The sequence below is a fragment of the Dendropsophus ebraccatus genome, chromosome 12 (genome assembly GCF_027789765.1).
Source record: "Dendropsophus ebraccatus isolate aDenEbr1 chromosome 12, aDenEbr1.pat, whole genome shotgun sequence".
NCBI classification, from domain to species: Eukaryota; Metazoa; Chordata; class Amphibia; order Anura; family Hylidae; genus Dendropsophus; species Dendropsophus ebraccatus.
The window spans coordinates 8,447,478-8,463,210 of record NC_091465.1 but is presented as its reverse complement, the minus strand read 5'-3'; the positions used below and the strand labels follow the sequence as shown (position 1 = coordinate 8,463,210).

Genomic DNA, 15,733 nt, shown 5'->3' with positions numbered 1-15,733 from the left:
TTTTTTGCAGAGTGATCCAGGACAAATCCGGAAAAAGTTGAATGGGGGCCCCATCAAAATCAAAGTTGCGAAGCGTACGGGCTTTGGTCATGATGCGCTCCTTCACCGAGTAGTCATGCAAGCAGCAAATGACATCTCTAGGGGGTCCTGAGGCGGATTTCGGCCTAAGGGCCCGGTGAGCTCGGTCCAGCTTGATTTTATGGGACGGTGGTTCCCCCAGGATGGTGTTAAATAAGCCCTCTAGTGTCGAAGCCAGATCATCGTCCTGTGTGGCCTCCGGTAAGCCCCTGACTCTTATGTTACACCTCCTGCCCCTGTTGTCCAAATCTTCCAGGTGCCTTTGCATATTGTCTAAGACGGTTGTCTGGGAGCAAATGGTAGATTGTAGATGGCAGATGTAGTCGCGGGTGGAATCATGCTCGTCTTCCAGGGACTCCACTCGTGTTGAAACATGGCGAATGTCTTTCCTGACCTCCAACAGCTCTTTTCGGAAGGCCTCTTTGACCTCCGATATCAAGGATTGGAAGTCTCGTTTAGTGGGAAGCTGAGAGATCAGGTCCCGGACATCATTTTGGGAGCGGAGGCCCGCACAAGAAGTATCAGAGTCTGAGTCAGCACGGTGCTGCAATGTTTTGTCTCTGTGAGGGGACTGTCGGGCCAAGGCAGGGACTGCTCTAGTACAATCTGGGTCCATGGCATGAGTAGCCATGAGGGCTTTATCAGCGCGGCGAGATTTTGTGGAGGACGCCATACTGTACAGACTCTGGCCCTTTAAGACACCCGACAAGGTTGCAATGTCTATCCCCACTGCAGAGGGTACTTCTCCCAGGGGACAGCCGGTGATCAGGGTATGGTGAAGTGAGGATGGGGCAGGAGCAGCAGTGTAGGCCAGAGCCCGAGGGGTTAACAGTTCAGCTGCCGTTCTCTCTGCTAGGGGCTGTGCTGTGTCCTGGAGGCAAGATGGCACCTCGTCACGTGACGTCTGCGGAGGGGACTGCAGCTTACCTTGCCCGTCTGAAGGCACTGGAGAGAGGTGCTGGGAGGAAGACCAGGACTCGGGGCACCGCTGGGGTTGAAGAAGGTGCTCGTCCACCCCCGGTGCTGGACTGACCTCTGCTCCCGCCCGCGGCTGCTCCGTGTGAGGGAGGCAAGATGGCGCCTCGCCACGTGGCGTCCGGGCGGAAGGCCGCAGCTCACCCGATCCACCGGGGAGCGCAGGCAGCAGGTGACAGGAGGAGGGCTGAGGCACAGAGCGCCGCGGAGTGTCCGGAAGGTCGTTCCCCACACCGACGGGTGGATCGGTTCCGGTCCCGGGTTGCCGGATGGAGGGACGTACCGCGGCGGGATCACAGCTTCTTGTAAGGTACCGGAGGAGCGTCCGCGGACGGGTACCGGGTCCGGGGTGGTGAGGGGTAGATCGGGTTGGTCTCCTTGGCCGTATGCCCATCGGTGGGGTGTGCAAATGTAGCTGGGGCCGCTTATGTAGCTGCGAGGAGCGGGAGCTCAGCTAATGCACGTCTGCTCTCATGGACGGCTCGCCACGCCCCCTTCCGTAAAAGCCTTTTTATGAGGATTAAGCCCTTTCTTTTTACGAGTCGGCAAGTGATCTTTGGTGGAGACTTCAACACTATCACGAGGTCTCAGGACAGGAGAGGCGCCAAAGACAAGCTGGCTTATGATAGCATGGCCTTGATTAGTATAGTTAGGGAAGCTCGCCTAGAGGATGCCCACATCCGGACACCCTCGGGCCACGCGGGTTTCACCTATCATCGAGGTAGCTGCAGGTCTAGATTAGACAGGTTTTATTTAAAGGAGGAAGCCGTCTCTTCCGCAGTGTCCGTGGTTGAGGTGGAGTTCTCCGACCACTGTCTAATTTTGTTTTCCCTGAATGTTTCAGAGACCCCCCGGATGGGTAGAGGCTACTGGAGGCTGAATTCGTCCCTCCTGGAAGAAGCAGAGGTAAGACAATCCTTTGAGGATTTTCTTCAGAGTCAGGTACCTCTACTGGGCCTATGTAGTAGTAAGTCAGAGTGGTGGGAGATATTCAAGAAGCGGGTTGCGAGGTTCTTCCGCCAGCTCTCAAGCCTCAGGTCCCTGAATAGGTATCGTGTGTATCAGGGCCTGAGGAGGAAACTCGAGCATCTCGTCTCGACTGGAGGTAGTAGAGGGGAGATCTCCAGAGTGAAAGCCTTGCTCATGAGGTGTCAGTATGATAGGCACGCATCTTTAGTTTTTGAGAGGGATTTCGGGAGGTACCGCTCGCCTGACCCCTACAGAAACTGTAAGATGTCAGTGAGTAGTAAGATCGTGACTGGACTGGTTGATAGTACGGGATCTCTGAACCGGTCCAGATCAGGGATCCTGGAGGTCGTCAGATCCTTTTACTCACACCTCTTGGGGAGGAAGGATCTAGATCGAGATGTGATGTCGGGTTTCCTGGCTGAAACCATTCCTGAGCCAGGGGTAGACCCCTCTCTTGATGTTTTGGCAGAAGAAATCAGGGAAGAGGAAGTTAGACTGGCGATTGAAGGGCTTGCCCTGAAGAAGTCGCCAGGTCCAGATGGCTTAACATCTGAGTGGTATAAGACCTTCAGGGACCTCTTGGTTCCCCTCTTGACCGAGGTCTTCAATGAGTGTCTTTCCTCGGGCACTCTGCCGAGGTCAATGAGGAGGTCAGCCCTGATTCTTCTCTCAAAAGGAAAAGATTCGAGCCGTATTGAGAATTGGAGGCCCATAGCTCTTCTCAATGCGGACAGGAAGATTCTGGCCAAGATACTGTTTAATCGGTTGGTGAAGTTTGCACCCCGGCTCCTTTCGGGGGCTCAGCACTGCTCTGTTCCAGGCCGAAGCACCTTAAGTGCTGTCCTTAGTGTCAGGGAGGTAGTGGAGCGGAGTAGTGCGGGTCTTTGGAAGGGGTACTTGCTGTCCTTGGATCAGGCCAAAGCATTTGATCGGGTGAACCATGAGTACCTCTGGTCTGTTCTTCGGAGATATGGCCTACCAGATACTTTTGTCAATTGGCTTAAGATCTTGTATGCAGGGGCAGAGAGTTTCCCGCTGGTGAACGGTTGGTCTGGCCGCTCTTTTGAGGTTGGGTCTGGTGTTCGCCAGGGCTGTCCTTTGAGCCCACTGTTGTATGTGTTCGCGATCGACCCTTTCCTTAGGAGGGTTGGTTGTGGACCGTTGGCAGGGGTCGGGATGAGCCTGGAGGAACCAGAAGCCACCCTGAGAGTGGTGGCGTACGCTGATGATGTCACTGTTTTTGTATCCTCGAGAGGGGAGGCAGATATGGTGATGTCTGAAGTGGAGCGCTACTCGGAGGCGTCCGGGTCCAAGATCAACCAGGATAAGTGTGAGAGTCTCTGGCTGGGAGGGGGAGATCCCAGGTTTGATCTCCCGGACACCCTTCCAGAGCCCCAAGAGTCAGCAAAAGTATTGGGCATCACATTTGGCCAGGGTGATTACCCCACTAAAAACTGGGATGGTAGGCTCCTGGATGCCACTCGGAAGGTGGACCAGTGGAAAGGTTGGTCTTTAACCTTAAGGGAAAGGGTACACCTGATCAAATCGTACCTGCTCCCTTTGTTCATCTATCTGGGCAGTGTATGTATCTTGCCAGAGGCTTCCTATACTAGGATCTACAGCCTGTTCTTCCAGTTGTTATGGGGGAATAGGCTGAACCTGGTCAAGAGAGAGGTTACGTACCGCACGAGGAGACTTGGGGGTTTGTCTATGGTGAACCCTGTGGTGTTCTTAGTGAACACCTTCTTGAAAGCTAACATCGCAAACCTCTGGAAAGAGAGGGCTCCTCCGTGGGTACTCTCCTGCAGGGAATGGTTTCGGCCTTTCTTCCAGGAATGGGAGACAGGAGGGCGAGTGAAGGACCTTCGTACACCCCATGGATATCTCCCGGCTTACGCTACCCCGACTCTGAAGATGATACGTCGGTGGGGTCTGGGAATGTGGGAGATCAGGACTCAGTCGAGGAAATTCCTTGACCAAAGGGTTCTGTTGACCCATTTCCAGAAGCCCCTGGCGCTCAGGGATTGCCCAGGTCGGGATCTGAGGGTTGGGTTAAGTCTTTTGAACTCAAAGAGGATCCCCCAGAAGTTTTGGGACTTGGCCTGGCGCTGCTTCCAGGGGAAGCTATATGTAAGGGACAACTTGAAATGCAGGAGCTCCGATGATCGGGGGTGTCCCCGAGAGGAGTGTGGAAATACGCTGGAGAGCATGGATCATTTCCTGCTTCATTGTCCCTTCAATATAGGGGTTTACACCAGGGTGGGCGCCTCCATAGGTTGGAGTCAGTTACTCAGCCTCACCTATCCGGAGTGGGCTTATGGGACATTCAGGAACCTGGGTGGCCGAGATCGCTGCACGTTATTTCTAGTCAGCTTAGTGGTTAGGTACCACACGTGGAACGCACGGTGTCTAGTATCTACACAGCGTAGAGTCCTCTCCGAGGTGGAGGTCTGTAGGAACATCACTGGTGACCTTGGGAAGATCAGGTCTTTGGAGTATGGCAGGCTGGGTACCAGTAGGGCTTCTCTCCTCTGGAGGGGTTTTTCCTTTGCTGTGCCCTAGGTACTGAGCCCACTGGGTGAGGGACCAAAATTCTGGTTAGGGACAGAGTAGGTAGGGACAGAGGTAGGGAGAGTGTGAGGGTTAGATTAATATTTAAGGATAGTAGTAGGGAGAGGGTAGGGGGCATAGTCAGGGATAGGTTATAAATTATTATGGTACCCGGTCTGCCATTCTCCGATCCCGGTGGGGGGCTGTGCATGACACTTTAGCTTTTTGTTTTCTAACAAGTAGTAAACAGTAAAGGGCTTACAGGCTACCGAACTTGAGCCTTGCTGTTATGTCATAATGTGTTTGTGTTATGGGATATTGTTATGGTGTATACTTCATATTGTATAAGTTCTGGGGTATAGGATAGGTTGGGTGGGGTGATGGGGGAGGGGTTCCCTGGATGGGTATTGGGGTTCTGGCATGGGTCACTGAGGGACAAAAACTGAACTCAAGGACCCAGACTCATGTCCAGATTTGGGGTGTGGGAAATGGGGCTTATAGTTAGTGTAGTAGATAGGTTTATGTGTGATATGGTTGCTGTAATTTATTGATTTGCATTATTATTATTATGATTTGCATTATTATTATTATTATTATTATGATTTGCATTATCAGTATTTGTGTCTTATAAGGCAGCCGGACCTCGTATTCTTGGGATACTTTCAAAAAGATAACTGTTAAAGTTGTATAGTGCGTGTGTGTGTGTGTGTGTTGTTGGATGGGAGTTATTTATCTGGAAGTGGGGGGCTTGGTGGGTGACTTATGCTGGGGTGTATGTGTATGTGTGTGAGGGGGGGGGGGGCTTTGTGTGTTGGGTTTGCAGGGCATGGTGTGTGTGTGTCCAGACTGGGACTGTGTTGAGTTAGAGCCGAGAATGGCTCAGAGCATGTTGTAGATTTTTTGGTTTTGGTCTAGACAGAGTGTCTATACTATATAATTTCTGTGTGCTGTGGGGTGTGAGTGTGGGGTAGGTAGTAGTGGTGGTGGGGTAGTAATAGTAGTAGTAAGGGTAAGTTGGGGGGGTAGTGTTTTATTATGAAGCTGGACTGGCCGGGTGAGGCAGGTGTGAGGGATGATTTCCTTATAGAAAATATGATTATTATTTTGGAATTTATTGATTTGTTGTTTTTGTTATAAGCAGAAAGCTTTGTATTTGTTTTTGTTCTGGCCGATGGAGCCGCGTTTATGTTTATGTTGTTATACTTGTTAAGTTTTATATTTTTCTAATAAAAAGAATTACAGGATGTAACTCAGGATCAGGCTTTCATATATAGTCAGTGATAAGATGGAAGCATTGGACCTTATACAATACACATATACTGTAGGTATATACATAGTATAGCTTCTCTTTATAAACATTACATACAATTCTTTACCTGGCCTAATCTTTCATTAAGCACAAAGTAGCAGATATGGAATTTAGATACATAACACTAAACTACATGGATCAAATGAAAACGTGTCAAAATACAACGGCCAAATCAATGTATCCATTAAATGGATTAGAAATCACAGATCTGCTGATGGTCGCGCTGCGTAATAAATCTACACGGAGAAATATCATTGTTCACATTGAGAAACACTCGCCTCAGGTGGCCAAGAGAAGTCACCCCCCCCCCCAAAGAAAAATAATCTATATACTGTATATGTATTGTTATTTTCGTGGTTATTACTATCATTTTTGGCTTGCTATTCTGACGTTCTGAACACTTATCACTTACAGCTCAGACTAAAACATTTTTTTTCTCCTTCAGCAAATTTTACCCGATTCAGAAGTAACTTCACAAGACGACAGTCTCAGAAAGGTAGGAGATGACTCTCGTCTGATCCTGGTCTCCACTTTATCCAGTTACATTGACTATGTGTGGACGTTGTGATTATGACGCTGTTCTTTTATCGCTCACTTGTACCATCCTGGATCACACAGGAGGTTACGGTCCGGTTTTATACATGTAGATATAGATGTATTATAGGGATGTGAAATGTTTTAAAAGTTATAAAAAACCTTGGGGGAGAGTTATCAACCATGGTGTAAAGTGAAACTGGCTCAGTTGCCCCTAGCAACCAATCAGATACCACCTTTCATTTTTCAAAGAGTCTGTGAGGAATGAAAGGTGGAATCTGATTGGTTGCTAGGGGCGACTGAGCCAGTCTCACTTTACACTATGGTTGATAAATCTCCCCCCTTGTCTTGATCCTGATAGATTCCTGTAGAATCCAGTAGTAATAAAGATTTTTTTTTTAAGCTGCTTATTTTGAGGTTCAGTCCATAGCTACATGCTGTTTTTTCTGCTTGGTGTGTAGGACTTTTTCAGCACTCAGCTTCTCATTGGTGATTCCTGCCTTATGCTTTACAGCAGGGATGGAGACCCCTCCACCTTTCACCCTCCACCCTCCGCCCTTCGCCCTTCACCCTCCGCCCTCCAGCTATTGCAAAACTATAATACCCAACACCTAGAGGGCCGTAGGTTCCCCATCTTTTCTTTAAAATCTTAGGTTCCATTGAATCCTCTGTAGACTTGGTTGGACAACATTATCCGAACCCGAACACTCGGCATTAACGATTTAGATGGCCAAGGCTGTATCCATGTTTTCCAGGACTCCCTAGAGCAGCATCTAATCTCCCTCTCCAGTCTCAGAGTGTCCAATGCCAAGTGTACAGATTTGGAGAACGTTGCTGAACCCGGACATTTTGAACATATCTGAACACTGATTTACTGATAAACTAGAACAGGAATGGGGAACCTTTGGCCCAACAGCTGTTGCAAAACTACAATTCCCATGCCTGGACAGCCTAAGATAGGGCTTTGGCTGCCCATGTATGATGGGAATTGTAGTTCTGAAGTGCCAAAGGTCCCCCATCACTGATCAACGTAAAAGGTAGGGGGGAAAATGTTCAAATTAAGTTCTTTATAAAGTTACGTTTAGTATAAGGCTCAAATCAACCATTTTTTGCTCCATAGTTTTAATGCAGAGACCTAAGAGTGGGAAGTACAGTATATGCCATCTTCTTGTGTTCCTTTAGATTCCATCCCTAGTATTGGTTTAGAAAACTGCATGTTTGTAAATTACATGTGTGATTCCAGCCTCAGGTTTCTTCCAATTTTTTTTTTTCCTTACGGACGAGCCCCCAATATTCATCACTATTGGCAGCATACGACCTTATTGCCCTCTGTGGACTCCACAGAAAGTCCAGACTGTCTTAGTGGAGATCTCTAAGGCTGCGATTTACATGAATGTAAATATTTTAGAAATGACCTCACTTGGCAGCGGCCCGGTGCCGGTGAAGAGGGGCCGCAACGTACTTAAAATATATCCCCCTTTCCAATAGTAAATCTTTCTGCATTAAATGACTGGAGATTGATGTCTCCCAACGTGCGTCTGATCGTGTTTATTTCTTAATGTAAAGTTATATAAACTTCAGCAACGAACGTTATGGTTTTATTAGGAGCTTTAGCCGGTAGATTTTGCATTGATGACATTTGTGGTGTTTTTTGTTTTTTTTTTACTTTTATGTATGAAACCTTCCTAAACTATGACGGTGAATGAATTGTTTGGACTTTTAAGTGTTGCTGTAACAATTTGGATGCAAAGAAGAAACCTGTATTATTGTATCAGGGGAAGAAAAAAAAGTGTGGTGACCAAGTAGTGACCTTCCGAAAGGACCAATGTCTATAGGGATGACCTTTTTACCTTCGAAGCCGCCATAACTCAGCTCTTGCTGTCTGTGACTCAGTGGGATCTTTTTTGTGTTTTGAGACGCATCAACAAGGTGGCGGTACGACAGATCCTCATTACCATACAACTCAATTATTTAAGAGCTTCCAAAGCATTGGAGTCTGTTCAGCCATTCAATTGGTATTACATATGTACATAGTCACCTAAAGCTACCGAAATCGTCACCTGAACACATAAAAGGCCACTTACATTTGCCAACTACTTAGTCTTCATGCTTTTTTTGTCAATTTTTTTGTAATTATTTATGCATTTATTTTATTTTATTTTTTCAGTCTATTTTTGCTGTTTCTACTCAATGTCTTTATTTGAATCCCAAACAAAGGATGTGGTTCTTGTCTTTCCCACACGTCTCGAAGCATTGGAGTTTTGAGTAAAAATTTGTTTTGTACTAGAAACACATTGGGTAATGGTCGCTTGGCTTTATGGGGCCATAAATTCATTTAGGGATGGGTTGGACGTTTTAATGGCTGAGGGTCAGTAAGGTCGTAGCAGTAAGGTAAAGAGTTCAAGTACGTGAAGGAAGCGGTCGTGTTGCACCAGCTTTATAGAAGAGGATGTGCAAATCAATATCTAAAGCAAAATGATGGTCCTGACTGACACAGTAAGGAAATGCAGAACATTACACTTGTGGCTCTACGCAGGTTATATCCACAGCAATATACAGTACGGGGGAGCGGTAAGTGGTTTTACCAAACAGCTGCAGAAATTTTCCACAAAACATCTGATTTCGAGCCATCTGATATTAAGGAGCAAGCGAGTGTCGACCTGTTAGATCCCCAATCGCTTCCTTCTCGTTCCCCGCTCGCTGTCTGTGCTACTACATGCACCGACATGGGGGGGTGTTTGCGGGGAGCAGCGTGAGGGGTTGCCCGGACAATCCTTAGATCATCCAGGTGGCCCATAAAGTTAGTGGCAGCTACATTGTAACATGTTGTCATTGCAATAGAACATGTTTTAAGACAACGATCAGCTGACATTGTGCATGTTCTATTACACCAAACAATTATCATTCGGAACAGCAAGTAATCGGCCGATAATCGTTTGGTGTAGTAGGGCCCTTAGCCTTTGTTCACACACTGTCAAAATGACGGCTGTCATTTCACAAAAAAGAAGGCTATTATTTCTACCTATTGGCCGTCATTTTTACCCAGTGGGAACATAGCCCAACAATGTGAATTTTAGAATCTGCTGTAAATTGTTTTTACATTTGATGCAGATTTTTCTAATTGAACTTAAGAAATTGACAGGCAATGCAGATTTGCAGCGTGTTTTTTTTCTGCAGATTCCAAAAACCTGCTCGATTCTTTGAGGATTTCTATGGAAATGCTGTTAAAATAATCTGCAGTGAATTCTTCTCAGACTTGTCAACTCATTTGTGCCCGCCATAGAAATCAGGTGTCTGTTATTGAGGAGATTGTCTAAAGGTTGCCTTGCAGCTTCCGATACTGCGATAAAATTCTTGCATCGAAAATTTCTATGAGTAACAATTCCAATTTTATTTTACTTTCCACGTAAAAAAGACTGTACACCACCGTAACGCATCTGCATCATAGGGTCTGTATCACATGAATCTAGGATATGGTTACTCGCATAAGCCCAAACAGCAGATTGTTTGGCAAAAACTAATATTTGGTCTAGCCGTGAAGCCGACACCTCCAATCCATGCTGCCCATCTGGCGTGTTAGTCGCGCATTGGCAAAAAGATGCAAATATTTGTGCAGATGTCTTCACCTAGGGCCCTATGACGTGGGCCTATGCATGCTCTAAATGAGCGCTGATCTCATCTTACAAGATGTCACAATAATTCATGTAGCTCTTTGCTTCCATCATTCGTTGGCCGCACCTTCCCTATTACACCCATTCACGGGACACGATCATCTGATCAGTCATCGGCTGATCGCTGGGTCTATTATACAGGAAGATTCAGGCCTGTTCAGCTGATAATCGCTCCATGTGTTAAGGTCTTTAGGCTGTGTTCACACATGCAGTAACACAATGAAACTCCAACATGTGTAAACATACCCTGAGGCTGCAATAATTTTAAACTCTTTAGGAATAAATAGCCCACCGACTAAGGGCTTATTCCCACATTCCCACATTCCCTATGGATGATGAAGCCCTGTAACTTTCCCACCCGGCATGATGTATGTAAGCGGGGAAACTGTTTGAATTGAGGAGAGTCAAACGTTCCTGGCAAATTGTATCTGTAGTGCAGTCATATTTTTTGGTTGATTCACAAAAAATGGGACGGTTAGTTAAACCAATAGGATCCTTATTCTCTGCGCGATGTTACAGATGTTACATAATAACTATGTTCACACTACGTATATTTCAGTCAGTATTGTGGTCCTCATATTGCAACCAAAACCAGGAGTGGATTAAAAACACAGAAAGGATCTGTTCACACAATGGTAAAATTGAGTGGACGGCCGCCATTTAATGGTAAATATTTGCTGTTATTTTAAAACAACGGCTGTTATATTGAAATAATGGCCGTTATTTACTGTTATATGGCGGCCATCCACTCAATTTCAACATTGTATGAACAGAGCCTTTCTGTGTTTTTAATCCACTCCTGGTTTTGGTTGCAATATGAGGACCACAATACTGACTGAAATATACGTAGTGTGAACCCAGCCTGATCAGGGTATAAACACACACACCGTATACGCAGCGTATTTACTGCTGCGATACGCAGCAAATACGCAACAAATACGCAGCAGATTAGATCTAAATAACTGAAAACAGCATCAAATCTGCACCATCAGATCTGCTGCGTATACGGCGTGTGTGTTTGTACCCAAAAAGAGCAAGAACTCCCATCCAAATAAGTATTACTATCTTTATTAGACTCACAGACTTACAGTTAAAAGCACGGTTATGTACAGACATTTTAAAGGGGTTATCCAGCGCTACAGAGACATGGCCACTTTTGCACCACTATTGTCTCCAGATTGGTTGGGGTTTGAAACTCAGTTCCATTGAAGTAAATGGAGATTAATTTCAAACCACACCTGAACTGGACACAAGAGTGGAGTAAAAGTGGCCATGTTTTTGTAGCGCTGGACAACCGCTTTAAAAAGGGGGTCACCGTGATACGTACCACCCTAGTGCCGAGAAAACTGCAATACCATAAAATATGGAATCCATAACATTTATAACATCCGCAAAAATGCAGATCCCATGGACTTCTATAAGCTGATCTGTTCTTCATCTACCGCCTGTACTAGGACACGTCCTATTAAAAAGCTGCTTGGATTGCAGATCCATAAAACTACGTATAGCGTGAATAGTCCGATGGGCCCTAAATTGCATCTGCAATTACGGATAAGTTTGCGGAAGGTATGAATAAGGCCTAGACCATCACAGCGACAGCGACCCCTCCTGGTTAATGAGTCAGGTCAGACAATGATAATAATACCTAAGGCTATGTTCCCACTGCGTATGAATCCATCCGTAGATTGTACGCCACCGTTCATGTGCGGCTGAAACTACGGGCGTGGGAAAAATAGACATGCGGCCGGATGTGTACGAACCGCGAATATACGCCCGTAGTACAGTTCTGCTTCCCTAGCTTGTTTCGAAGCGATCTGAGGCAGGTCATTTACTTGGAAATCTTCGCCCAGCCCCGTAAACCACACAGAACCTTTTGGATCGAGAAATCAAGTTCAATTTGGCAGAAATAAGTACTCCGTACGGGACCGCATGGAAATCAACGGCCGTGAGTTTCAACATTTCCGTCCTCAAACAATGTTCATTTTTCATGGCGCCGTATACGATCCGGCCGTAAGCTCGTACGTAGTGTGCATTGTGCGGGCGTATATCGTATACTTTCAAGCGAACGCATCAACCTCAAAACTACGCGGGTATATTCGCGGTTCGCACTACGGACGGATTCATACGCAGGGTGAACATAGCCTTAAAGAGATAGTAACATAATCCTTATTCTTTAGTGTTATTTTTGTAACGATTTTGTCTTTCTATATTGCTCTCCTTTTCCTGGTATGGAGCGAGCAGTATCCTATCCTCCACCCATAGTGATACAGACACTGGTGTCATTCACAATCCCTCGGAAAAAAAACCCCAGTGTGAATAAATGTTTTTGATTCTGGGCTGGAGTGAAATAATGGCGCTATAGTCATCCCCAGCCTCTTAAATTGTGCCGGCTTTGGTGTCACTGGTCCTCGGAGAGTTCTCTCTTCAGTAGACCCTCTATTTAGTCTCTGTTTACTTAGAAGGAATAGCCTAGGGGCTACTGGAGGAAAAACATCTGTGCGAGATAATCTATAGAGTTATCTATCTATCTATCACTCTTGTCGGCCCAGTCTCTCTTGAGAGCCAGCTGAGAGACTTGTAATGAAAAGCCATTGCTGAAGAGGCTTTAGGGACAAATAAAGAAACATGTTAAGAGCTAGCTGAAAATGGATAGAGGACATTATTAAAGCTGAATAGCCTTCTTATCAAAATCCAATAGGATAGACATTGGCCAACAGCTTTACAATTATTTTGCAACATACCAGAAAAAAGAATTTATCCCTCGACAACAAATAGATGTAATCAAGTTGGTTAAATCTTCAAAGACGGAACAAAAGAAGAAGAAAAAAAAAAAAAAGAAATGTTTTGCCTGCCCCCAACCCCCCCCCCCCCACCGCCGTTCTTGTCCTACTGTCTGGTTTATTAGGTATTAGGCCGATGCCACACAAAGCGGTTTTTGGAAATTTTGTTGAGGTTTTTTCCTCCACATTTTCTATATATTTACATATCTTTTTTTTTCCAGGAAAATACTACAGGCAGATGTTGGTTGCTTTAAGTGTATTTATTTATTTTTGGGGGTAGCAGCGTCTTTCTTCATACACTTCATCATGATTTAGCAGCAGTTTGTGGCGTTTTTCTGACGTCATTTTTTCCCCCGTTTTGTTTGGTTTCTTCTCTTAATCAAACAGAGAAAACACAGAAAGATGCTTGTACAAAAAAGAAAAACACAGAAAAACACTAAAATAAGTCAAGGTCTACACATTCACTTGGGTTGCACAGTAATAAATCTTATCAAAATAATGCAAGCAAATTATTAAGTGATTTGTCTTCAGTTTGCTACCATGCTAGTTTGTAAGGAATAGAGATGATCACAACCCGAGCCATAGGCTGTATCCATGTTTTCCAGGACTCGCTAGTGCTGCATCCAACTTCTTTAGCCACCGGTAATCAAATGCTGAATGATCTGACTTGCTCGCATGCTTGAGTGCTCATCCCTAGTAAGAAGAAGTTGCCAAATTGCAAGGAAGTCACAAGCAGATCACATTTGCATGTACGCCCCATTGAGGTCAGTGTTGGCAAGTTGGATAAGACCATAAATCCTTCATAGTTGGAGTATGGTCCACTGTCTTGTTGCAGCCGCATTATATCGCATTAAGTCACAACACAACCACATTCACAGTCATCAGATGCATTGTTGCAATACTTGCATTCTTTATGTTCCATGACCAAAGTCTTAGGGCCCTATTACACAGGACGATTATCATTTGAAAAATGTAAACAATATTCGTGTCATGTTGCTTGCAACGAATAAATGACTAACAAGAAATCAATGATCGCTTTATTAGACCCGGACCTAAAAATCATCGTTGTTCGTTCACAAATCGTTCTGTGTAATAAAACATAATTCAATCGTTTCCATAGGTTCTGTAAGTGTTATACCTCTGAAACTAATGATCAGCGAGGACAGGACGACCACAAGAACAATCACAAGCAACGATCATCGTAACTGGGTGAACGATTTTAGGTTGTTCACCGAAGGGGTTGTTTGAGATTGTTTATCGTTATTTGTCATAAAATCACTATATCTAATAGGACCCTTAGTGTAGAATTAGCCTTAGATTAGGGTTACAAGGTCACTTGGGTTGCCCAGTAGCAAATTGCCCCCCCCCCCAAAAAAAAAAAATTAATAGCCAAGCCGCAGAGATGTTGCAAATAAGTTGGAGCTGTACCCAACTTGCATTAACTTAATGCAAAGTCACATGAATCTTGTGATCCGTGACCAAAAATCAATCAAATTTATTACAAATCCCTTGTCAGGGTCACGTTATGTCACATCTCACAATGCGACTACATCTACAGACATCGGGCTATGTTGCAATGGGCCACTGCAGTTTACAACATGATGCATGACCAAAACCCTAACCTAGGATGCATGACTTTATGTCTCTGGATCTTGTAGACAAAACTAGGAATGGGTCCAAAAGCAAAGAAAGGTCCAAATCTTTCCACTACATTTTCTTCTTTGTAGGTTCCTCTTCCAGTTTTGGCTAAACATGCTCGTGCAAAATACTGAGCCAGGTACTAGTGTGTGAAAACCAGTGGTGTTAAACGCTGAACCTGAACGCTCTGTATTTTATTCCCGGTGGCTGTAGAAGTTGGATGCCCTCCTAGGGGAGCCTATGGCTATCCATGTTTTCCAGGACTCTCTAGGGCAGCATCCAATTTCTCCAGCTTCCGGCAATCAGATGCTGAGCGTTTGGGTTTGGAGAGCGTTGCCGAACCCAAACAGTTCAGCAAGTCCACTCAACACTAGAAACCAGCCTAAAAACACAAATGTAAAGTAGACCTTAAAGGGTTTAGAAAAAAAACAAAAAGTTGAATTCCCAATGTCAATAACAACGGTTCCGTAGAGTCTATAGTTACTTGTAAATGTGTTGGTCATATTTTATGAAATAGTTTTACGGCATTACTAAAAAAAAAATATATAAGAAAAATAATAATACAAAATTACAAAAACTTCATTGAATCCATTTTCTTTATTTACCTTTCCACTTTTTGACTTATTTTCCTATTAGCCGGCTAGCGGCTGATCTCATTGATCGCTAATCTTTCTCCCAGTTACATGTAAGGGTAAAAAATGTAATTTTAATGCTGCTCTTGTCCGGCTATATCAGCGGCAGATAATAGTGTTGTGTTACTCTCAAATACGCATTACTGAAACTATTCATCTCCTGTCATTTAAAATGAGATATGTAATACTTAAGGTCACAGCAGACATCCGATATCTCACTCTTACATTGTTTGCCGGGAGATGATTGATTGATAATTATGATAATTTGCAAAATGATTATTTGTGTATGATAGGCGAGGAGTGTCCCCGCGGACTGTGCACAGTTTCCTATTTATATATGGGCCATCAAATATGGCCTCTGGTAAAACAGGGCCGCGGACAGGGCTTCAGAACGGGTCCCTGGGGGAGCTACAAGACTGATGAGTTATGACCTGGATGAGACACAGCTCAGACTTCAGTAAGGAGTCAGGAAGTTAGTTAGAGAAGAGCAGGGTCCTTTCTGTTAACTGTCTATTGTACGGCAATTATGGGGCCACACAGCCGGAGGCTAAGGAGGGGGTCATCCATCTCACCAAACACCAGCCAAGAAAAAATACG

At 45.0% G+C, this 15,733-nt stretch overlaps 1 protein-coding gene across 10 annotated transcripts in view; it reads left to right on the top strand.

Moving 5' to 3' along the window:
- The window catches only part of PRDM16 (PR/SET domain 16), a 557,902-nt gene that overhangs the window by 311,116 nt on the left and 231,053 nt on the right, over nucleotides 1-15,733 (top strand). For 9 of the 10 annotated variants that reach the window (XM_069948448.1, XM_069948444.1, XM_069948442.1 and 6 more), the window contains one exon: nucleotides 6,327-6,377. The exons of the other annotated variant lie outside the window; for it this stretch is intronic. In XM_069948448.1, coding sequence (XP_069804549.1) covers nucleotides 6,327-6,377 — 51 coding nt within the window. The remainder of the gene's footprint in view (nucleotides 1-6,326; nucleotides 6,378-15,733) is intronic. 10 annotated transcript variants of the gene reach the window in all.